This window comes from Mesocricetus auratus, unplaced genomic scaffold (assembly GCF_017639785.1).
Source record: "Mesocricetus auratus isolate SY011 unplaced genomic scaffold, BCM_Maur_2.0 Super-Scaffold_100676, whole genome shotgun sequence".
In the NCBI taxonomy this organism is placed as follows: domain Eukaryota; kingdom Metazoa; phylum Chordata; class Mammalia; order Rodentia; family Cricetidae; genus Mesocricetus; species Mesocricetus auratus.
In genome coordinates, this window is record NW_024429266.1 from 34,119,150 (window position 1) to 34,144,379 (window position 25,230).

The 25,230-nt window shown below is 44.1% G+C and overlaps 1 protein-coding gene across 1 annotated transcript in view; it reads right to left on the bottom strand.

Annotated features, from left to right (window-relative positions):
- The window catches only part of LOC101828984 (quinone oxidoreductase-like protein 2), a 36,426-nt gene extending 11,620 nt beyond the window's left edge, over nucleotides 1-24,806 (bottom strand). The window contains exons 1-10 of the mRNA XM_013114287.3: nucleotides 24,720-24,806; nucleotides 19,568-19,770; nucleotides 19,373-19,481; nucleotides 16,462-16,558; nucleotides 14,387-14,445; nucleotides 13,816-13,881; nucleotides 13,018-13,127; nucleotides 11,582-11,663; nucleotides 6,668-6,849; nucleotides 4,463-4,691 (exon numbers count right to left, since the gene is read on the bottom strand). Coding sequence (XP_012969741.1) covers nucleotides 4,463-4,691; nucleotides 6,668-6,849; nucleotides 11,582-11,663; nucleotides 13,018-13,127; nucleotides 13,816-13,881; nucleotides 14,387-14,445; nucleotides 16,462-16,558; nucleotides 19,373-19,481; nucleotides 19,568-19,770; nucleotides 24,720-24,806 — 1,224 coding nt within the window. The remainder of the gene's footprint in view (nucleotides 1-4,462; nucleotides 4,692-6,667; nucleotides 6,850-11,581; nucleotides 11,664-13,017; nucleotides 13,128-13,815; nucleotides 13,882-14,386; nucleotides 14,446-16,461; nucleotides 16,559-19,372; nucleotides 19,482-19,567; nucleotides 19,771-24,719) is intronic.
- Nucleotides 24,807-25,230: the final 424 nt, after the last annotated feature.

The window sequence follows — 25,230 nt, forward strand, 5'->3', positions numbered from 1 at the left end:
CCTAGATTCTATCCCCAAAGTCCCATTCCACTGCTTGCACTGCTTGCCCTTCCTACTTCATTGCCAGTCTGCTACCAGTCCCTGTCCCCATCCCCAGGGGACTTCTGATACTCAGGTGCAAAACACACCAGTCAGAAGAACAGGTAATGACCTACCTGCAATCTGAACTTCCCTACTTTTGATTCTATTCCCAAAGACCCACTCCACAGCTCAGGCCCTCCCAGCTCACCACCAGCCCCACTGCCAGGCCCTGTCCCAAACCCCAGGGGACTTCCTTCTGCTACTCAGGTGCAGCCTACACCAGTCATAAGAGCAGAGACCCCCTGCAGCACCAAAGACCAAACTAGCTGCCAGAGAACCAGCCCTCAACTTGGACAAAGACTCCCTACTAGATTGGAGGTCATGGTGGCCAGAAATCCAGGCTACAAAGCCAGAAGACCAAAGAGGAAAAAGAAACCAAGAGACAAAACACCCATCCAACAAAGACAAACTCAGAAATCAGTACCTAGACCTAAAATCATCCTAAACCCCAGAGTAAAAACACAATCAACAGCCTCCAGGACACCCCCAGAGCCCAGCTACCCTACAACAGCAAGACCTGAATATTCCACAGCTGAAATAGAAGTAATAAAGAAAACACAAACTGAGGGAATTCTGGAAATGGAAAATTTGGGTAAGTGAACAGGAACTACAGATGCAAGCCTCACCAACAGAATACAAGAGGTGGAAGATACAGCAAAGGAAATAGATGCATCGATCAAAGAAAATGTTAAATCTAAAAAAACTCCTGACACAAAACACCCAGGAAATCTGGGACACTATGAAAAGACCAAACCTAAGAATGATAGAAGAATCCCAGTTCAAAAACCCATAGAATATATTTAACAAAATCATAGAAGAAATTTTTTCTAACCAAAAGAAGGGCATGTCTATAAAGGTACAAGAAGCTTACAGAACACCAAATAGATTTAATCAGAAAAGAAAGTCCCCACACCATATAATAGTCAAAACACTAAACATATAGAACAGAGAAACAATGTTAAAAGCTGCAAGAGAACAAGGTCAACATATAAAGACAGATCTACTAGAATACACCTGACTTCTCAATAGAGACTCTAAAAGTCAGAAGGGCCTGAACAGATAGATGTCTTGAAGATTCTAAGAGACCACAGATGCCATCCCAAACTACTATACCCAGCAAAACTTTCAATCACCATAAATGGAAAAAACAAGATATTTCATGAAAAAGTCAAATTTAAACAATATCTACCTACAAATCCAGTCCTACAGAAGATACAAGGAGGAAAACTCCCACTAGTGAACTGAGGACAGGAAAAACTCAATTCTGTATTCTTTAACAATGTTATCATAGGCATTTGAAAGTTACTATTCATTATGTTTTTTATATGTATTATCTAATTTAATTCTCCCAACCAGCATAGCAGGTAGAGTATATTACTGCCCCATTGTAAATGATGGCAGAGAAGAAAAAAAGACATGTAATCTACTCATAGTTAGCATCTGAACTCTGGGGTTCTGACCTCAGTAAGTCGTTCAACAGATACATGAGATACAATAGCTTGAATGTGTAGCTAGAGTGGTACAGATAGCATACAGCCCCTGCCTTCATGGAGTCTGTGCTCTGTGACAAAGATGGGCATTGAACAAGTAATTTCAAGTAATAAAAAAACAGAGACCACTGCAGTACAGGGCTTCAGTCCCCTAAGAGAACAATAGTGCAAAGTTTATGGTCATATTAACATAAATTACCAAGGTCAACTCTGTTAAAACACCAATCATTCTAACACTGTACAGATTTTAAAAGTAAAGTGACTATTTCCTAATCCCAACAGGTTCTGACAAATAATGCTTAAATCAAAACAAAGTTCAATAAAATCAATTATATATTCACTCTTCGTTTTAAATAAACAAAATGTAAAACTTGTCATTGCTTATGTAAATACAAGAGTCCTGATCATTTTAATTACAAGGTAATTCTTTCATGTAGATATTTCTATGATAGATAGATAAGCCTCACACTATAGAATACAATATGTTCTGGATATGGTAGCCAGACCACAGCACCTTTTTAAAAAATAACTTATTTAACTTTATTTTATGTGTATGAAGTTAGCAGAAGCCCTGGAACTGGAGTTACAGATAGCTGTGAGCTGCCATGCAAGTACATGGGAATTGAACCTAGATCCTCTGGGAGAACAACCAGTACATTTAATTGCTATACCATCTCTCCAGTCCCAGAACCACAGCACTTTAATCCCAGCATTTGGGAAGCAGAAGTAGGCAGATTTCTTTGAGTTTGGAGCCAACCTGTTATGTATGTGAGTTCCAAGCCAGCCAAAATTGCACAGTGAGACCCTGTCTTTGAGGGAAAAAAAAGAAAGAAAAGGATACAATATGTGCAAAGTCACTTTTTGGTTCATTTAGAGATAGTCTAGCATGGTCATGAGCAGAGAGAGTCTGGTGTCTGACCAGCTACGCCTGCATGTCAGCTCTGACACAACACATCATGGGGCAGCTCTCTTGGCTTCAAAGTCCAAGTTCTTCACCAGGAAAAGGTGATTAAGCAATGGACAAACCACTAAGAGTTTCTCTGAAGGTTAAATGAATGATAGCCTCTACTATCTCTCTAAATTGTCTGCCTGGTTGTACACAGGAGGAGAAGAAACAGCAAGTATGTGATGTGTGGATGGACCTGATGTTAGGAAGTCAGAATCAAGGCTACTCACTAGAGAGCAACTAAATCAGCAGAGGGGGCAGATCCAGGCAGTCTCAGCAGAGTCCTTCCTGGGAGGCAGAAAGGCAAATGGAAGCTGACAGACAGTAATTAGAGCTAATTCATGTTTGGGAGGAAAGAACAGCAATGTGGACAATTAGAGTGATTTTCCCATGCCTCAGCAGCACTGAAAACACATCACTGGAGGGAGGAGACTTCACCTACCACTTGTTTGCCCTCCCATAGTGATCAGCCTCTTCCTCTACCAACAGGTACAGCCTCTGGGTGATAGGAAGTCACAGCCTGAATGGGACCCGAAGTTACCGAAACTGGTGCTTTTCAGGTCTTTAAACCACCAAAGCCTCTTCTTAAAAGGAAAGTATGAATGAAAAAGTGAAAGCATGTGGCTGCTTAGGCTTCTGAAGAAATGTGGTCCCAGAAGCCAGCAGCTGTGGTCCCTGCTTCCTACCCACATCCCCACCACAGCTCCTAAAGCATCATCTGAGAGCCACGGGTAATGACCGTCTCCTTGACTCTACAGTAGAAACTGAAGGTCAGGAAGTGGGGGGCTCCTGTGTACTACAGGTGAAGCCGGCTAAGCTAGAACTGAATACAACCAGTTTTCTAACGGCCAGTCAGAGCGTCTGTCAACAGTCTGCCACTTTCTTGACTCACACGCCAAAAAGAAAAAGGACAAAAGCTACTTCAAGAGAATATACCTTGTCGGAAGAACAAAATGCAGACGGGAAGCAGGCAATCCATGAAGTGGGGCACCATGAGCCTAAACCCTGCTACTCCATATTTTGAACGGGACATGGCCTTCACTACTGACTAGAGCTAGCAAGTAAGGCTGTTGCTTTTTAAATTAAAAAAAAATTAAAACAAATTAAGGCTAGAAAAACAAAAACAAAAACACAACTTCCTGAAAGAAAGGCAGGCATCACAGGAAATGCCTAGCAGACTCACATTCACAGCCAGGCTGCATAAGAATGCATGCACTTCTGCTAGGGAGGAAGTTAAAGTCACATTAATGAGACTGGGGGAGGGGGATAAAAGCAGGGAGCAAATACCTAACAGAATGAACTGCAGTGACTAACGCATTGATTAGAGTCTTCTAGTGTCCAGAATGATTTATGTTCTGGTCACAGCACCCAGCTTGGATCATCTGGTTATACTTTGAGGCATCTGTATTTGCTGGGTGTTGGTGGCAGACGCCTTTAATCCCACCACTTGGAAGAGGCAGGCAGATCTCTGTGAGTTTGAGGCCAGCCTGGTCTATGCAGCAAGTTCCAGGACAACCTCCAAAGCAATACAGAGAAACCCTGTCTCGAAAAGCCAAAAAACAAAATAAGGAAAGAAACCAAAGGGTCAGGTCAAGTGCTTCCTCCTTGGGACTCTATGTTGTACAGTTCAAGGTTCAAATCAACACTTATAAATTATTTTCTAAAGTACTGTAACTTTCCTCCATTTGAGTCACCAGTGATAGACAGAACCCTCAAAATTCAGCGTAATCCTGCATCTATATAAAAAACTAAGACTGGCAGCAGCTGGACACACTAAAGCCTATGACATGCCACTACTTAGTATGGACATCCCAGAACTCAGGATAGCATTTTGACCTTTTCAGTCCATAAAAGGACGGCTTATAGTACTCAGAGATAAGGTTGCCAGATTTGACACAGATTATTTCCTAGCCTTATCTGTCCCACATTCCTTACGTCGTCTCACCTTCTCCAGTTTGAACACAGCACCAGTGTGTGGGTGGATGAGCCCTTGCTGGCAGTACTGCAGAGCTGAGGACAAGCTCTTGGAAAACAATGCAAAGTCCTGATGTTGGTAGCGACCCCAGTACAGGCCCATGGCAGAGATGTTCTTCAGGAGCAACAAGTTGCTGGGCAGAGATGCGATATTTCCTCCAGCGAATCCCAACACCACAATCCTGCCTTCCCAAGCCAGGCTGGAGAAAAGAAGGAAGGGGAAGGTTATAAGAAACAATGGACAGGCCTGGGAAGACGGCTCAGTCAGTGAAGTGCTTGGAGTACAAGCATGAGAACCAGAGTTCTGATGACCAGCATTCACATAAAAAGGAAGGCATGGTGGTATACATCCTAGCACTGGGGGTCCCTAGGCAACCAGATTAACTGAGATGGTAACCTCTGGGTTCCGTGGGAGACCCTGTCTCAAAAAATCAGGTGAAGAGGAATAGAGGAAGAGACCCAACACCAACCTCTGGTCTCCACACAAGCTTTCATGGGCAAGTACACTACTCCCAACATGTGGATATACACATATGCCATACACACATACACACATACACACATACACACACACACACACACACACACTCACAGAGAGAGAGAGAGAACACAATGAACACGTATACCCATCAAGATGGCTACTATAAAAAAAGAAAATAGCCAGGCAGTAGTGACACATTTCCTAGCACTTGGGAAGCAAAAGCAGGTGGATCTCTGAGTTCAAGGCCAGTCTGGTCTACAGAGTGAGTTCCAGGACAGCCAAGACTACATGGAGAAACTCTGTCTCAAAAACAAACAAACAAAAAATACTTTCAGTAATTCTATTCCTGGTATATCTAAGAGAACCAAAAGCAGAACACTGAAAGCTGTCTGCACACACCACGCCTATGTCTATAACAGCATCATTCCCAAATAGCCAAGGGGTAGAAACAAGCCAAGTGTCCTCACCAGATGAAAGGATATAGAGTAACACACACACACACACACACACACACACATGCTCACACATGGAACAGTATTCCAACTCTGCAAGGAAGGAAATCCTGTCACATGCTGCCACACAGGTATCCTCTGGGACAGTATGCTTTAGAATCGAGGCTATCTCTTGTTGTGAAATAATCTTTTTGTACACTATGATTTATGTGTCAGTCTGATTGATTTAATAAAAAGCTGAATGGCTAATAGCTAGACAGGATTTTGGAGGCTGAGAGAATGCTGGGAAGAAGAAGGATTAGTCACCAACCAGAACGAGAAGGAGCAAGACATGCAGGAGGACAGGGAAATGCCACGAGTCATATGGCAACCTAGAGATGAATAAAAATGGGTTAATTTAAGTTATAAGAGCTAGTGGGGCAAGCCTAAGCTATCGGCCAAACTTTCATAATTAATATAAGTCTCCATGTCATGATTTGGGAGCTGGTTGGCAGGACAGAAAAAGTCCAACTGCAGTCTCTTCCACTGTGAAAGGGTATTGGGTATCAACAAATGTCATTCCATGGGTGAAATTTCAAGGCAAGTCAGCTTGAAGATTTTGAACCTAGGCAACAGGAATAAGACACATGATGGCATAAGCAGTCCCTTTAAGCAAAAGGTAGGTGGGAGCAGTGCCCTCAGAACACACCAGAAGCCCTGGGGAAACACAAAGAAACTGGGAAGTTAGAACAATCCCACCAAGCCTCCAGTGACACGTAGTTAATCAGAAAAGCCAAGGAAGCACACAGCTGCTGCAGGGTCAGCTGTCAAAAGAGCTTGTGCCTTGGTGCATAATCAGCTGGGGAACCGGGAAACTGCCGCTACAGCAATCCTAACATCTGAACAATGAACTCCCCAGAACCCCGCACCCCCGTGTATTTAAAGCAGTTAGTGGGGGACTGGGGAGCTGGATTTAACACATGGATAATTTCTAAAGTCTTTGGCATTGCCAACTGGAGAGTCTGCAGTCATTTTTTGAATATTTTCCAGTTGGGTATTTTGTTTTTACTATATTTAAGCATTTCCTGATTTTCTCTGCTTCTGTTCCTTGTCACCCACCCACTCAGCTATTCTCGTTGATGCTGGCGCCTACAGGAGACGTGAGCAGCAAAGACAGGGAGAAGCCAAGGCAGTTTGAGTTGGGGATGCAGAAGGGTCTGTAGAGCCCCAGCTCTCGCCATTCTGGATGGAGCACTGCACGTACCTTCGGACAGACTCCAAGAAGACGTCTCCTCCCACCATGTCAATGGCCACATTCACCCCACTGCTGCCCACCAGCTTCTTCACTGCTTCCTTGAGGCTGCCCTGGCTGTAGTTCACGCTGGACTGGGCACCCCTCTGCACTGCCAGCTTGCACTTCTCGTCGCTTCCAGCTGCAGCTATGACCTGAGGGAAAACACAAGGTTTCCAATGGTGCAGATCATGTCATAGGAGGGGTGCATCCTACCAATCTAGACTCCGGCCAAAGCACTCCTCAAGGCACTCCTCCTGCCCAAGCATTGGCCTTGATCCCAACACTGACAGCACCGCACTGGCCCCTCCATGCCCCATTAAGTTGTGAAGTTCACAGTTCAAGGAACCGCATATGTCTAGTTAGATGGTTTAAAAAGCAATGAAAGTTGTCTCCAACTCCAAATGAAAAACACCATTTAATGAGCACCCACCATGAGCCACACAGTAAGAATACAAGCTGGACATCACACTTGGATTCAAGAAAGCAAGATGCAGTGTGTGGCAGGGAAGGAGAGAGGCTCCACAAGCACAAACCAGAGATCTCCAGTCTAGATCTTGAAGATCAGGGAAGGCTTCCCAGCCGGTGAACATAAGTCAGCAGAAATTCCTGAAGTCAGACAGATCAGGGTTCAAATCCTGGCTCTTCTACTAACCAGCTATGCCACATTGGACAAATTAGGAAGAACTAACAACACACTGTTATATTTTCCAGGCAACATTCTAAATGCTTTACGTATAATGATAATTCATTTATTCATGATAGCTCAATGAAACACACACCATTAGCTCTATGTTATTGATGAAGAAACAGAGGCAAGTTAAGAGAAGTTACATAAATTATCCAAGGAAGACCACACAGCTGAGACCTAAATCCAGGTAACTCACTTAACCAGGCTCTACACACTTAACCTGCCTGACAGCTTCTCCAGGTAATGGCTGCCTCAAATCGGTCAAAGAAAACTTATTTCTAAAGGTAAGTGGGACCCTGAATACAAAGTCCTGGTGCAGGGAGTGGGGGGTGAGGGGTGGGAGGGTGGGAGAGTGGGGGGTGGTAGATAAGTTACAGTCCATGTCAGACATATGCAATGGCTTATTCTATTTAAACTTCAGAGGAACATTACGGTACAAGCACTGCCCCTCCATTACTGCAGAGGTACAGACTCAGAGAGACTACGCAATCAAGCCAGGGTCACCCAAGTAGTAGGTGGCAGAAGACCACTGCAAAGCCCGTGGTAGTGCCTTCCTCAGGATGCATGCCTTTTCTGCTTTGTCGTCTTCGGGGAAAACCATGCCTAAGGCTAAGGCCCAAGACAGGTGACACAGATGTGTGGCAAGTCCAGGATCTGGAAAGTCCCAAAGCTACAAGCACTGAAGTGTTGCCTAGAGTCACCTTGTCAGTGAGGACACCCCGACAAACTCCCAGATGATGCTCTGAATCTGCACTTGTGTAGCCTGAAGGCAATTTTGGCTTGACTGTTAGTTGGGAACATTTTCTTGTTTTAAAGAGGATTGTTTGCCTGGTTTCTTTGAGACAGGATATTGCTATGCACTGCAAGCAGGACTCTAGCTCTCCATTCTCCTTCCCCAGCCTTCTGATTCTGGGAATACCGGGAGTGTACCACCACCCCTGGATATAAAGGAGCTTAATTTTCTCTCTTCCCCCCCTTTTTTTTTTAATGGTGCTGGGGATTGCGCTTGGGGCCTTACACATGCTAATCAATTGCTCTACCACTGGTTTATGCCTGCTAAGCCACGCCTGGGTTTCTACTCCAGACTGTCTCAGGGCACAGCTGGGGAACTCTGCCTGTGATACTTGACAGTACTCAAAAGAGTTTCAGATTTAAGTATGCAAAACCAAAATGTGGATGTCTGGGTTAGGGATATCGCACTGCTTCTCACCCATAAGGATGCAGTGCAGAGTCTGTCACAGTGGTGCAAGCCTACACATCCATCTGTCTGGAAGGCTGAAGTGGGAGAGTCAAGAGTCTGAAGCCAGCCAAGGCAATGGAGTGAGACCCAGCATCATTATTACTGCCCCATTCTACTGACCACTTTCAACTCTGTAAACTCATTGCTGCATTATTACGAACGTGTGATGGTTAAATTCTCTTTGAGTTAGGGATGCCAGCTTCTTTGTTAATTGATTATTGAATAAAATCTTTTGTACATTTAAAAAAATGTGCTGCTGGGTGGTGATAGCATAAGCCTTTAATCTCTGTGATTCAAGGCCAGCATGGTCTACAAAGTGAATTCCAGGACAGCCAGGACTACACAAAGAAACCCTGTCTCAAAAAAATTTTTTTTACTCAGATACTGAAGAACATCAGTGTCCATAAAGGATTCCAAACTCACCCATAACTCTTTGGAACTGAAAGCTACTTTCAAGCACTCCCTGACACATCCCTTCAAACAGCACAGTCTACTGAGGGCTATGCCCACATAGGGCCACGGTGAGCAGACATCAGACTAGGACCAGGCACCTGATCCCATGTACAGATGGTCACCAGGTCTCAGTGAGACCTACAGTGAACTGCTTTCTCTCTTGCTGCTTCACTTTCTTGATCTGTGAAGTAGATAGAGAGAGTAAACACCTAGAGGACTCATCTCAGGGGCAGTGTGAGGATCATGGTTGAGATAATTGCTTCGGAGGCGCTCTGGAAGCAAAGTATGTGACCCTATGGATATAAGGTGTGAACAAATGACCTGTGCCAAGTAGGGAAACATTTTTACCTTTTATTTTCATTTACTTATATCTTAAAGGGCTTCCTGCTTTAAAAGAAGATATAGCTCAGATGAATTTTAATATCTGAATTGAAGCAAATTTTTCTATTGAATCTCTTAGAACTAAATAAGTGACATAATTTTATCTTCTTAAAAAATACCAAACAGACAGACACAGAGACTAATCATGACCTCTTCCCCTAGGAGAGCTAAAATCCCTTCCTGATAACATGAGATGCACGAATATTCCACAAGAAACCTCAGAGTCCCTGAGGCTGTTCTCACATCTCACATCTCCTTCCACAGGTTTACTAAGGTGAGAAAGGAGAGATGCCACCTGAGGTACCAAACACCATCAGCTTCTATTTCCAGGTGCAGTCTCACATCCAGGCCTCAAGTGCCAGAGGAACCTTGAACTATGGCAGAGGAACAATCAACATGACCAAAACAGCTCTCCATGTCTTCTGTGTTCTCTATGACCCCTGTGCTCTCCATGTCCCCTGTGCTCTCCATGTCCCCTGTGCTCTCCATGTCCCCTGTGCTCTCTATGACCCCTGTGCTAAGTCCCCTGTGCTTTCCATGCCCCCTGTGTTCTCTATGTCCCCTGTGTTCTCTATGTCCCCTGTGCTCTCCATGTCCCCTGAGCTCTCCATTTCCTCCTGCACTCCCCATCTCAACAAACAGCAATCCCAAAAGTTAACTTAGTTTCTTTCTTCCCACTCAATGTCTAACAATACCAGGACTTGTTAGAAAAACAAACTGACACACCATACTTCTGACAGGCATGTTGCCCATAGAATCTCGATATTTCCAGCGGCTCTATGGAAGCAACATCTTACAAATGAGGCAACCGACGCACTTAAGCTGGAAGCAGAGCTGCGATGTGAACCTCCCTCCAACACCTTTAGACTCTTCTTCTGACTAGTAAAATGTTCTCGGGTCTTTGAATACTCTCATGTTTCTCCAACTTCATTGATCTCAACTGCCTTGGTCCAGGTATCATAGCCTCTAGCCTAGACAATGCCCTGCCCTTCTGTCTCCATCATCTCTGACCTCACACCTACAGCCACTATAGTGAACTTTAAATGCAAAGGCAATGCCGGGAATGGCAGTCGGGACCCATAATTCCAGCAAAACAGGAGGCTCCCCAGTTGGAAGCCAGTCTAGACCACACATCTTGCCTCAAACAAAACAAAACTAAAACAAAAGATAATAATGTCATTTTCCTGCTTTAAATTCTCAATAACCCCCCATAGTCTTCAAGAAACATTCGAACATTTCAGCTATGAACAAGGCCCTCATGATCCTGTCACAGCTGACTGGGGTCAACTTTCGCCATTCTACTGCAGCTCCTTGGTTCCAGAGATACCACTGACAATCGTCTGCATGCATGGCGCTTCTTCCTTCTCCTTGGTCTTCTACCACATTGTATCACCACTAAAACGGCCTTGACTTGCCCTCCCCTTCTTCTGATACCAGTCCTTCAGAGGTCATCTGAAACGTCTATGTCCTCATAGAAGTCATCCTCTGACCCCTACAGCCCCAGAGATGCGCCCTGTAGAGACTTGGACCATCTTCCATTCGTTTATTCATTCATTCATCACTTGATTCATTCATTCATTACTTGAAATAGCTTTTGAGTATATATACTATGCTCTCGACACCATGATAGCTGCTGGAACTAGTCATGAACCACGCAGGCATTTCCCCAGGATTCCAGTCCAGGAGAAGAGAAGACATTGACCCACAACGGCCCAAATATGGAGCAAATCACACAGTGACGTATGTACTAAGAAACAGAAGCATAGGGTAGTGTGAGATCATACATAAATAGTAGGGAAGGGAAACTGACCTAGCCTGAGGACAGGGATAATTCCCTGAAAAGGTGACATGAGTTTAACTCTGAATAAGAGGGAGACAGTTTGGAGCACTGTGGACAGAGAAAAGAGCATCTGCAGAGGTCATGGTTGGAGGCAGCCCTTGCCGTGTTCGCGGCCCTGAAGGGCCAAGTGGTACACTGCTAGGTCTCTTCTTAGTAGGAAAACATTACTCTAAGCACTGTAAGTCCCCAGTGCCCTTTCCATGATACTTGATAAGTGAATGAATATATTTTATGCCTAAACACTGGAGTTAATTTTTAATGGAGATTCTAACACTCAAATACCTTGGCCTGGAGAACATTTGTCGCCACATCTATCACGGCAAGGCCTGTGGCTCCAGCGGCGGCTGTCACTAGAACAGTTTCTCTGCCAAGGGAAGAAGAATGTTGCTGTAGAAACCTTCAAAGATCGCCCGGTGGTTAGGCTCCAGGGACACAGACGAGAGCATTTTAAAGCAAGAATGTTAGAGACCCTTTCATTCAAGCTTTTATGTAAGTCTCTCTCCAGCCTTGAGGGTGGGATATGTACATGACTTCAGACCCAATGCTGACTCTGTCTGGTTCTGAAGACTTTCCAGGAAAAAAGTCTCTCAAGCTCTCTAGATAATCTCCCTCTCTCACAGCAGTAGCAACTGTTCCTCTAAGCAACCACACCAATGCATGCTTCAGAAAGTTCATTCTGCAACCGTTCTCAACTAAACACTGCCTGATTTTAGAAGGTGATGTTCATAGCCATTGTCCAACTGAAGCTACCAGTTGGAGCAACTCTGAAGGCCAGCTCTCTGAACAGACTGAAAGCCAGATGCCCAAGTACAGGGAAGATTTCAGAACTTTAAGTTTAAAATATCTATAGCCAGGCAGTGGTGGCTCATTCTTTTAATCCCAGCATTCATGAGGTAGAGGCAGATGGATCTCTGTGAGTTCAAAGTCAGCCTGGTCTACAAAGCGAATTCTGTCTTGAAAACCAAATATAAATAAATAGTATAATAAGGTATTCTACTTGGCATAACCAACCAAGCTTCATAGAAACACATGCCATAAGCCTTACATAGGAAGTGAATTTAAATAAACCTACTTCCACCTAGGAATGATGATACAGGCCTGTGCTCTCAGCATTCAGAAGCCTAAGAATGAAGCTCTTGAATTTGAAGCTAACCTGGGTTATATAAGTTGTCCCAAGCCAGCCTGGGCGACACAGCAACATCCTGTCTCAAAAATAAAATAAAAATAAATCAACTCTGTAAACTTGAAGTACTCCTATGAAGTGATCCCCAGGGTGGTCAGGTTCAAGAGAACTGCTTTTCCAAATTCATACTCCAAGTTCTATCATTCCCTGGCAAAAGAATGGCCCACACCCAGTCCCAGTATAAAGAGATTACCACTCTTTTGCCTTTCCTCCACTTAAAGGAACTGGAGCTGAAGAGTAGCAAGGGGAGAGTCGAGGGGAAAGAACAAGAGGGGGAAGGTGAGGGAAGGAGAGGAAGGATAATGCTGATTTGTTTGGGGTCTGGTTTGGGCTCTGAAGCGGGAGTCTCATGTAGCTCAGGCTGGCATCTAACTCCCTCTGCAGATGAGGAGGGTCTTGTTCCTGATCCTCCTGTCTCTCTTCCCAAATGCTAGGAACACCAAGTGCACCACCAGGCTGGGCTTCAGGTCCTGCCAGGCACTTCTAATACCAATAAAAGTACCACCTAGCCCTCTGCCTCTTACACAGTCCTTACCCAGGCTGGGTGCGGGCCCGATGCTCCACAGCCAAAATAGCTGTGCCATAAGATACAGGTAGGACTGCAGCATCTTGTAGAGAGACGTTTTCTGGAATGCGCCACAGGGTCTGTACAAAGAAACATCAAGCTGTGGCAAGGCATGTGTACCTGGTTACAGAGGCTGCTCAATAAACATTATGATTTGATTGGGTGGGTCATTTACAATGGGAAAAGCATGTCTATCTTCACCAAGAAAGCCGCGGTGAGTTTAGCACTCAGGTGTGTCAGGCTTCAAACCCCTAAGGCTGGTATCTGCTCAAAAAAAGGACCCAATTGCGGGAGAATAAGTGAATTTTACCTTTGTGAAGTTGAATGGGATCCTTATTACATGGCCCCACTAGGGGGCACCATTCACATCCTGCTCACCCCATACAGAGCCACCCTGTTTCCAGCCCAGACCACTTCCATAAGCTTTACAGGAAAACAAACTATACCCAACTCAATGCACTAAACCAGTTTTTCAACCACAACTCACTAAATAGGGTCCAAATGAATGGCCAGCCAGTTGCTCAGGCACTTGAAAAAAAAAAACATTCTACACAAACAAAACTCTATGTAAGGCCTGTGCAACTGTGCACCAAGACAGAAGTTTAACATTTGAGCATTTGAAAGAAGGAAATAAAACTGCTTGACTAGAAACAAGATACAATGAAACACACAAAAGGAGGGCGGTGTCAGAAGAGAGACGCAGAAACTAAACAGAACAAAGGAAAAGAAGGAATCTATGTGTCCCACAGCGCTGAGAGGCAGGTATACCTTCTGGTCAGTGATGCACTCTTCAGCCATAGCATTCAAGTTACTCACTCCAATAACTCGATCTCCCTGGAGGGGAAAGAACTTATGTTCAAAGGCAAGGCCTTGCATTCCAAGACACACATTTCTGACCCAGAAGACATAGCTTGGCCTTAATATCGCTTCAGAATTCATTTCTAGTTTAAAAACAAAACGACAGTTCTTGCAATACCAGGATATCAAGCCAATATGAGTGCATTTTACACACCAGGGGAGCTGAGGAAGGAAAAGTTGGTAGGAATTAGAATCCTTCTACTACTTTTCACTTTCTTAAAATCTTTTATCAAAATAAAATCCTTTTTTCTTTCAGTAACTGAAGACCAAGTGGTGTCTTGTATTCGAAATAAAGAGTTTAATGAGGCCAGAAACTTGCACCAAGTCCCCCCACCTCCTCATTTATAATTCATTCTTTCCCTTCTATCTTGAGTTCCCTTGGTCACATGAAAAGGCTAGGAGAAACAAGACTTTTGGGTATAAATGAAGTTAGTACATTTCTCACAGCTACACACACATTCTGGGGTTTTAACCAATTTACCTTTTTCACAGTGCTGACATCTGTTCCTGTCTCCAGGACAGTCCCAGAAAACTCCATTCCTGGAACATTTAAAGATTAGGTAAATACCTTCTAAACCCAGCATCCTGGAGATAGGAAAACGGTGATCAACAGGGCGCCTAGTCTGCTATGGGAGCTGTTAAGTTTTGAATGTCCATCATTTTAACTAAGGGTAAAAACTGGTACTCAAAACACAGGATAGCGGGTGTTGGTGGCGCAAGCCTTTAATCCCAGCACTCAGGAGGCAGAGGCAGGCGGATTTCTGTGAGTTCAAGGCCAGCCTGGTCTACAGCGCGAGTTCCAGGACAGCCTCCAGAACAATACAGAGAAACCCTGTCTCAAAAAACCAAAAAAAAAAAAAAAACACAGGATAATGAGTATAAGGTTTCATGGTCACGACACACATATTACAGCTGTCCCACTCTTGACCTAGATCAGTTCAAGAATATGCAAAAGCACAGACTAATGGGTACACAGGTACTTTTGACCCTGATCACTGGGCCATTGGGCTCCTACGCAACCTCAACTACAATGACCACCAAATTATATTTACCTGCTGCCATGTCTCCTTTGCTGAATTATGAGGAGGTCCTCAAGGACATGACCTATGTTTATTCAGCTCAACAGGATGAATTAGTGTCATTTGCCCTTTCTTCATCCACCTCTGAAATTTCTTTTTATTTTTTTATTTGTTTTTTATTTGTTTGGCTTTTTTTGTTTTGGTTTGGTTTTTTTCTGAGACACAGTTTCTCTGTGTAGCCCTGGCTATCCTGGAACTCCCTCTGTAGACCAGCCTGGCTTCGAACATATCCCAAATGCTGGGATTAGAGGTATGCACCACCACCATCCCACCACCTCTGAATTTTCTGAACCTCATAGCTATGCATTTCCTACTTGCTCTGCCAGGGGAATAACTTCATTGTGACATCTTCCTCTAGTCTATTCTTTCAGCAAATACAAACAGAAGGAAACGGTTCCCGGTGTTAAGACACAATACCAAAAACCCCAAACACGACAGCTGTGTTGCAATCATGGAATCACTATAATCTTTATATTTATCTGTATATAATATGCATGTACTCCAAACACACTAAGCTCTACTTAGATCTCCTTAAATAAACTTCAACAACAAAAACAAGTTACGGATCTATGTATTAAAGATCTAAAAGTAACCAGACAAAGCATAATGGAAATCAGATAGTGGGCTGCTAAGATACAACTAAACTTTTTCCTTCCTCTTCTTCCTTTGGAACCTTCAGCACTGAGCTCCTTTGGGCTTGGGGTGATGAGGGTACAGGTCTTAACTGCAAGCATGTTTGTGATCCTTCAGTGAAAAAATGAAACTGAAGCACCACCAAGAAGACAAAGGAATAAGTAGGGTTAACAACATAATTCTGGTGAACACAACAATGTGTAAGCAGTTTCCCATTGGTTCAGTTTAAAGTAGTTAGTGAATGTCCTTAGTTAGCTGCTGCTGTCAACTTGACACAACCCAGAAGTATCTGAGGGAGTCTCAATTAGGGAATTGCCTTGGTCAGATTAGCCTGTGTGTATGTCTGTGGGGCATTTTCTTGATTGTTAATTGATGTAGAAGGGTGCAGCCCACAGTGAGTGGTACCATCTCTGGGCAGATGAGCCTGGGCAATATAAAAGGGATAGCCCAAAATGTGCCTGTGAGCAAGCAGCATTCCTCCATGGTTTCTGCTTCACTTCCTGCCCTGACTTCCCTCAGTGACGGAAGTAGAAGCCAAATAACCCTTTCCTCCCCAAGCTGATTTTTGTCAGTGCTTTATCATAGCAACAGAGAATCTAACTAGACCACTGAGTCATTTAGAAGCCAGGACAATGCTAAGCTGGGGATACAATATTGAATACAATATGCCTGCAGGGGAGGGTCATGAGGTAGTGACTCTAACAGTGATGTGGCATATATAACAGAAACCTCACTGGTCAAGCCTGGCAGAGGATGGGGAGTAGTGTCTAAGAAGATACATGTGGCTCTAAAAACCTTCAAAATCTTCTTTTCCTGAAGTAGTCGCTTGATCCCCCATACTCACCAGGTATAAAGGGAAGAGTAGGTTTTTCCTGATACTGACCACGACAGACCAGAATATCAGCAAAGTTAACACCACAGAAATGAACATCAACTCTGACCTGCATAGGAAACACAGAACAACAAAATGGAGACAAAGATCTTCGACAATAATTAATTCAAAAAGGGTTACCGAATGAATGACAGCAATATGCCAGGTACTGAACAAGGAGTCAGAGTATCTTAAGGCAAAATGGATAAGGTTTCGGCCTCTGTGGACCTGAAAATTTAGTAGAGAAGGCGCCAACTAAATAATAATAATGAAGCTAACAAGGCCATATGTGGTTTGGTGTTCAGTCAGAGTCACAATCAAGCTTGAAATCTTCCCGGAATTATAAACCTGAACCACCATACCTAGCTCATATTGTTGCATTATAATTCAGCATAAAGTATTAAAGACAGGAGAAAGCACATAATGAGAGCCTGTGACACTTTGAAGAATGTCACGAAAAACTAGGGACGTAGCCCTTGAGCTAATACAAGCGAAGAATTAATGATTCAGACTAGGGGGTGAAATCTTGGCACAGATAAAAGCAATGTCACGTGCAAATGCCCTGTGACAGAGATGAAGAACAGGAAAAGGAGAAAGAGACAAGGGAGCAAGAGAGTGAGAACATGACACTACACCAAGATTTTAGGACTTTGGCCTTCATATTAGGAACAACAGGATGCCCCTGAGGTCTAAACATAGACAACATAGGAATATGAGGAGCTAAAATCCTGGAGGACAGCCTAGAGCCCTGTCTTCTGTGCTCTTGGCAAAGCCATCACCGAGACAGAACTACAACCACATGGCCAGTAGTATCTCTAAACCAATGGTTCTCAACCTTCTTATGCTATGACCCTTTAATACAGTTCCTCATGTTGTAATAACCCCCAACCACAGAACTGTTTCATTGCTACTGCTTAGCTGTAATTTGCTGTTATAAATTGTAATGTAAATATCTGGTATGCAGGATATCTGTTATGTGACCCCTGTGAAAGGGTCGTTCAATGCCCAAAGGAGTCATAACTCAAGGTTGAGAACCACTGCTCTAGACCTTTTAAGGAGCCAGGGAGTCTCAAAAGGTGGTTAGTGCTGGACCATCCTTGGTATCCCCTGGAAATTTCTTAGGAACTCAAACCTCATCATGTTCATGCCTTTAATGACAGCATGGAGAAGACAGAGAAAGGCAGATCTCTGTGAGTTCCAGGCCAACCTGATCTCAACTCCATAGTAAGTTCCAGACTAGCCAGAGATATATATAGTGAGACTGTCTTAAGAAAGAAAGAAAGAAAGAAAGAAAGGAAGGAAGAAAGAAAGAAAGAAAGGAAGGAAGGAAGGAAGGAAGGAAGGAAGGAAGAAAGAAAGAAAGAAAGAAAGAAAGAAGGAAGGAAGGAAGGAAAGGGAGGAAGGAAGAAACTTAAACTTTAAGGCCACACCCCATGCTGAATCAGACACATGAAATCAAGGCAATCTGTCTGAACAGGCCCAGATGACTCTGGTGCTCACTGGAGAACACATACCAGCAGGGTTTGGAATCCCAGAAGATGCCAGTCCCAATTCCAAACCAATGATATTTACTTGTTTAAATGTAGTATAGAGGTGGCAGGGTAGTTAGAAGCCATTTTTCATCTACAAAAATCATCCATTTCTCAATTCCTTTTTGTTTTTGAGAAACAGGAGTTTCTCTGCCCAGCCTTAGCTGTCCTGGAATTTGTTCTGTAGATCAGGCTGACCTCCAACTCACAGAGATCTGCCTCCCCCGTTGGCCAACACTGCCCACAACATTTCTCAATTGTTTAGGCAGGTGCCACATGCCAGGGTCCATTCCAAACTCAAGGGATTTAATGGTGAGTAAAAATAACATAAAGACAGCTCTCACAAGCTAACTCCTTACAATACAAAACAGCAGAACTAAGGAGCCCAGCCCTCTCAGCCTTGGAAAACTGGAGTAGTTATTGACCAGTGGACATCACTCACATGTCCTCAAGGCACTCCATTTTGGTTTTAAGAACAATTTAACCAAGAGTGGCAAGGCATTTCTGCACTCTGGAGGCTGATGCAAGAAGATCACAAGTTCAAGGTCAGCCTGGATTACATGGTGTGTTAAAAAAAAAAAAAAAAAAAACACCAATTTCCCCAGAAAGGAATGATTCAAGATGAGCTCTAGGCACATGAGTCCGGAGAAGCGGAGTGGCCGCTATCACATGCTCTTCCAAATAATCCATTTTAACCACAAGCTCCATCTGGTGACTTTTAGGGCGGCAGCTGCGTTTCTGTCTCCCATCAGCGATTCCTACAGTGAAGACATTTGCCTACTCCACCCTGTTTCAAGTTCTGCATTCTGCACTATGTATTTGTCACATACTATCACCATCGTGGTCACTAAGCAAAGCCAAGGTGACTTTCACATATCTGGGAAAGAGCCACAACAGGAAAAGAATCCCATTCCAAATTACTGCAGGACATTAGAGGGGCCCAGGCATGTATTCACTGAGACAGACTGGGGTTTGGGAGAGCTGGAAGGGTGGATAATTTGATGCTGACACTGAAGAGGGGCTAAGCAAAGGATCAGGGTCCTTTATCTTTATTGTTATGTAAAGTCGTGTGTAAATCAGATGCTGTTTCTAAGGCAACTGCTCTGGAGCTTTAGAAAGGGGCCTATACTTGAGTTCTGTGAGACGGCTTCCTTGGCACTTCTGGCCTTTCTGTGAACCTTGAAAGGGCTTGACCTTCCAGCCCAGAGTGGGTACGCTCCAGCCTCTGGGTCACCCCCTATGCTTGGGAACTAGGATCTTGACTGCAGCGGGAAGCCATTTTAGTGCGTGGCCGAGATAGACGGAGGGTCTGAACTATACGTGGAGGCATCCGGAGGTCAGGCCTGTCACCCTACCTCGTGTGGCCCGACAGGGCGGGAAGCCACCTCTTCAATGATCAGGGGATGCTTCAACTCGGCACAGAGTGCGGCGCGGTAGTGCCGGCCTTGGCCCTGCGAGGCTCGCCTGCAACGAAGAAAAAGGGGACTGGTTTTCTCGGGAGTACCCGGGGGCTGGTACAGGGGGGCTCTGGGGAAGAGTCGGGCTTGCACCTGCAGAACCACGCCAGAGGGAGGTGCCGTGCACACAGCCGCGCCGCCAAGACCAGCAGAATGTTGCGAGGGGCGTGGCCAGCGCGTGGCAGGAAGAGCCCCGGGAGGGAGCGGAAAGGCGGCCGAGGACGCGCCCCGGGTGACACGGCGACCCAGCGGGCGGAGCTCCGTTGTCCGCGCCAGGGGCTGGCAGCCCCACCTTGCTTTTAAGGCTAGACCACCCACGGGACGCGCAGCCCTGGGGCCTGTCCTCCGTGCTGGAGAACAAAAAGGAAGCATGAGAAAAATGACTCGATTACCCCAGATTAACCTTTTTTTTTTTTTTTTTTGAGACAGGGTCTCACGATGTAGCTCTCCTTGGCCCGGACTCACAGTGTTGAGCAGGCTGGCCTACAACATGTGATCTTCCTGCTTCTATTTCCTAGGTGCTGGAACCACAGGCGTGTGCCTGGGAGACTGTTAAATCCGTTTTTGGAGCCTGGCGGTGGTGGTGCACACCTTTAATCCCAGCACTCTGTGAATTGGAGGCTAGCCTGGTCTCAGTGAACTCCAGGACAGCCAGGACTCCACAGAGAAACCTTATTTTGGAAAACAAAATCCGTATTTGACGACATTTCAGTAGTAGTTCTGGGGTTTTTTGTAAGATGAGCCCTTTGATGTCTGCATTTGAACACCTTGCTAGTGTCCCTGCTACTAATTTTCTCACACAGGGTTAATTATGATAAAACTAAACTGTTACTAATGATCTGGTGTTAACTGAGCCTAAGCAAATCCAAAGAGAATGTCCAATTAGAGACAAGCCAGCTGGGCACACGCCTGTAATCCCAGGACCCAGGAGACAGAGGCAAGAAAATCGAACATAGTGATACCCTGTCTCAAGTAAAAATAAAAACAAGCTAACATGGTGACAAACGCCTTTAATCCCATCACTCAGAAGACAGAGATAGGTGAATCTCTGTAAATTTGAGGCCAGCCTGATCTACATAGCCAGCTCCTGTCCAGGCAGGGCTACATACTTAAAACGTGTCTCAAAATACTAATTAATGAAGAAGATAAAGTCAGGTCAAAATTTAATGGTGTTCATGTACCAAAGGCCTGCCTATATTAGGTTTAACATTTTTGTAAACGTGATTTAGTAGCCACATAATCCCTAGGTGCATAGTTACACCCTGGAAGAACTAAAAGCAGCATTATTGTGTATGTGAGATAGTATATAAAACTAGTTAGGAGTTGGCAAGATGGCGGAATGGGCAAAGGTGCCCATTAAAAGCTTGACAAATGAATTCAATCCCCAGAACCCACATGATAGAAGGAGAGACCCTACACCCAAAAATTGTCCTCTGAACTCCAAAGGCTGGCCTTAATGATATATGTACACACACAATAGATATGTATATATTAAATTTATTTTTATTTGCTGTTATCATTAAATCTGTAAATAATCAAATAAATTGTTTTATTACATATTAATATATATTGCATATTAAAAATAAACTGGTCAGCCGTACTTAAAACAGCAACCAAATATATACCAGCAATATATGAGAGGTATGTGATATACTGGGGAGATTGTATCATTGGATAAATAGCACTTAATGACAACACAGTGTTGTTGTTTTTGGTTTTGTTTTGTTTTGGTGTTTTGAGGCAGGGTTTCTCTGTGGCTTTGGAGGCTGTCCTGGAACTAGCTCTTGTAGACCAGGTTGGTCTCAAACTCACAGAGAACCACCTGCCTCTGCCTCCCGAGTGCTGGGATTAAAGGAGTGCCACCACCACCTGGTTCAGCACAGTCTTTTTAAAAGACATCTGGTTAAAAAGTGTAGGTCACAAGTAGGGAATTGATCCAGCCCCCTGAATGTAGTGTCAGTAAGGAGGCCTCGGCAATCTCTGGGGCCTTGGGGAGTAGATCAGTGTTTACCATGGTGTACGAATGAACTTTGGGATCCCACTCCACATTGAGGGATGCTCTCTCAGCCTAGACACATGGGGGAGGGCCTAGGTTCTGCCCCAGATGAAATGACAAATTCTGGAGATTCCCCATGGAGGGCCTCACCCTCCCTAGGGAATAGCGTGGGGATTGGGTCAGGGGCTGAGGGGGCTGGTGAAGGAGCAAGGGAGGAGGGGTTGGAAAGGGAGCTGAGATTGACATGTGAAGCAAGTATGTGTCTAATTTAAATAAAAAAAATGAAAGGTAGGTCATAGTACTACCACCTCTTTGACCACCCCCTTAATGGTTCTCACCCTCAATTAACTCTTCCATAAAAAGAAGGCATTGACCATGAATGAACAACAATTAAATGAAAGGAAACTGTAAAGCAAAAGTGAGCCAGGCAGAGGTGGCTCTCACCTTTAGTTCCAGCACTTGTGAAGCAGAGGTAGGTAGGTCTCTGTAAGTTCAAGGCCAGCCTGGTCTATAGAGTGAGTTCCAGGACAGCCAGTGCTACACAGAGAAACCCTTTCTCAACCCCCATCCCCCCAAAAAGCAAAAATGAAGAATGCATTTCTGAGATTACACCCTAAAGACTTTGATGGCTGAGGAACCCAAGACCAAATAACCACCTCAGGTATACAGTAGAAGACAATGGCATTCACTGGGAATTTTTAGCTTCACATATAACAGAAGGGAAACAATGACTAGAATGTGAAATGATTTTTTTAAAAACCTGTGTTTCCAACAAGACAGGCATGAAAGCACTTTGTAAACTGCTAATCACCAAGCATATTAGGTGAAACCAGGAACTGGCACTGGAGATGCCCTGGGGCTTGCCTAGCATGCTGGAGGCCCGGGGTTCAATCCTCAGCAACTTGAAAAAAGAAAGAAGCCAGAATTGTGGAGGAATGCAATGTCACTACCAAATGGCCATTCTTAGGTTAGTAGTATAGAACGCCAACCTAGCCTGTGAGGTCCTGGTTTTAGTTCTAAGCACGCACACACACACACACACACACACACACACACACACACACACACTGATTTTAGTACCAGAAAACAGTCGTAAACAAGAAATCTCAAATGTATGACATATGATATAACCAGAATTGTTTGTTCTGAGTATTAATTGTTATTGCTTTGTAGACCAGGCTGGCCTTAAATTCACAAGAGATCCAACTGGTACCTCCAGAGTGCCTGGATTAAAGGTATATACCACCACCCAGATCTAGCAACTATTTCTTAATCTTATTTATATTAACAGTATTTGTGTAATGCTTGACACTTTTAAGCATTTAATAGGTATGTATCTAATGAATTGTTGAAGGAGAGTTCAATTATCTAGTATTAATTTTCCAGCTAATTAGAAGTAACTTTAAATATTAATTCTTTTATTTTCCAATCAGCATTTTTTTAGAAATTTTTTCATGTGCAAGTATGAGGGAGGAGGAATGTATGTGTAGTGTATGTTTGTGTATATATAAGGGTGAACATGCCTGGACTCACACAGAGGCCAGAAGAGTACGGTGGGTGTGCTGATCTTTCACTTTCTGCCTTATTCCTTCAAGGCAGGGTCTCTCACTGACCCTGGAGAAGGTAATAACCAAGCCCCAGGGATCCTCCTGTCTCCACCTCCCAGAGACCTGCACGTGACCACTCCTGACTTCACAATTGCACAGCAAGCACTTTTACTCACTGAGATATCTCTCTAACCCCCAAAAAATGTTCTATTATTGTTTTCCCAATATTCTGCCAATCCCAGAGACAATGAAGATCAATGAGTATAAAGAAATCTTTCAATAAGACATTCAATATTTATGAAGCCATCTGAAGAAATTAGTAGACATCTATTTAAGAAAAGTCTTGAAGGGTGTTGAAAATATTTTAGGTAGAGCTGATCTGAGCACTTCTATGTAAAAGAAGTTTCACATTTACAGAATGTAATCAAAAGGGTGGCAGGCTATTTAATAGTAGTTACCGCCGGGCGGTGGTGGCGCACGCCTTTAATCCCAGCACTCGGGAGGCAGAGGCAGGCGGATCTCTGTGAGTTCGAGGCCGGGCTGGACCGACAGCCTCCGAAACAAAACAGAGAAACCCTGTCTCGAAAAACCAAAAAAAAAAAATAGTAGTTACCATGGCAGCAAAAGAAACATCTTGCCGGGCTGGAGAGATGGCTCAGAGCTTAAGAGCACTGACTGCTCTTCCAGAGGTCCTGAGTTCAATTCCCAGCAACCACATGGTGGCTCACAACCATCTACAATTCAATCTGGTATATATGTAATAAATCAATAAATCTTTAAAAAAAAAAAAAGAAACATCTTGCCTGTCCATCAAGGTGTTGTCACCACACCTTACTGTCTACTCTTAGCTATTGTTTCTGGTTGTCCTGGTTATTTAGTTTTATTTGGGAGTAAGGCAGAAAGAAGAAACGAGAAGAATAAAAAGTTGAGTCCTGCAGGAGATTAATATCAAGCAGCTAAACTCAAACCATCATCAGTCTTCTCCAAAGGAGGCGGGAGATCCATGGCTGCCCTGCAAACCAGCTTGAGTGCTTATTAGAGAAGTAAAAGAGTAACAGATGATCTTCCTTCTGCTACAAATCACATGGAGAGATAATATTTAACATCCAGGAGCTGCTCCGAGGCCTGGGGGTAAAGAAGCAAGCCAAAGCTGGATACACAAACCTCTCTGCTTCCAGAGTAGTAGACAAACAATCGTAGCTCAATACAGGGTGTTGCTGAGAATGTACAAGAGACCTCCACAGTAAAAACGTGCTATCCAGTAACACTTCTTGAAAAGAGAGACTGTCTCTGCTGCCTCCAAGTTTACCTCCACGTCTAGCACATAGCAAATACTCAGTGACTGTTAAGAGGGCAGGGAGTCAGAAGCTCGACAAACTGTATAGGAAAGCTGCTGGCACCACATAATTGAAGTCACAAATCCCAAAGATTTTTGTTTGCTTGTTTGTTAGGATTTATCCAGTGTGTGTGTGTGTGTGTGTGCGTGTGCGCACGCGCGCACGCGCGTGTGTGTCCATGAGTTTATGTGCAATGCATGCAGGAATCCATGGAGGCCAGAAGAGGGAGTTAGATACCCTGGAACTGGAGTCAGAAGCAATTGTGAGCCCTGTAGTTGCTGGGGATGGAATTTTCAATGAGCAGTAAATGCTCTTAACTGCTGAACCATCATTGTGGTCCCAGTTCTAAGGGTTCTTGCACATACTTCTTTGCCTGAGTTTATGGAGGCTGGGCATAATTTGGTCTTCATGTAGTCTAGTTCAGCATTGCTATCATAGTTATCAGTTATCATCTTGTAGTGTCCTCCAAAATGCTCGAGATGTGTAGGAAGAGTTTGCCTTCTCAGTACTTTCCCCTGGAAATTAATTCTGGTTACTCCAGGGGAGTTAGCTTATCAACTTTAGAGATGTGTTTTACCATTGATCTGAGTAATTGCCAGTTACTACTTCTCCATTCCAGGAATAATCAAAGGTTGGTTATGCATATTATTTTTCCAATACCCATAGAATCAGAATTTCTGACCTGTTAGGGAACTCAGGATAATCCCAGCACTTGAGAGGCAGACGCAAGAAGATCTCTATGAGTCCAAGACCAACCTGGACAGCCAGGGATACAGAGAAACACTGTCTCAAAAATAATGAGATATTCTCATCAAACTGCCTTGTTTGTAAGAAATAGGGTAGATGGGATATGGTCCAAAGTCACATTGCTGGGTG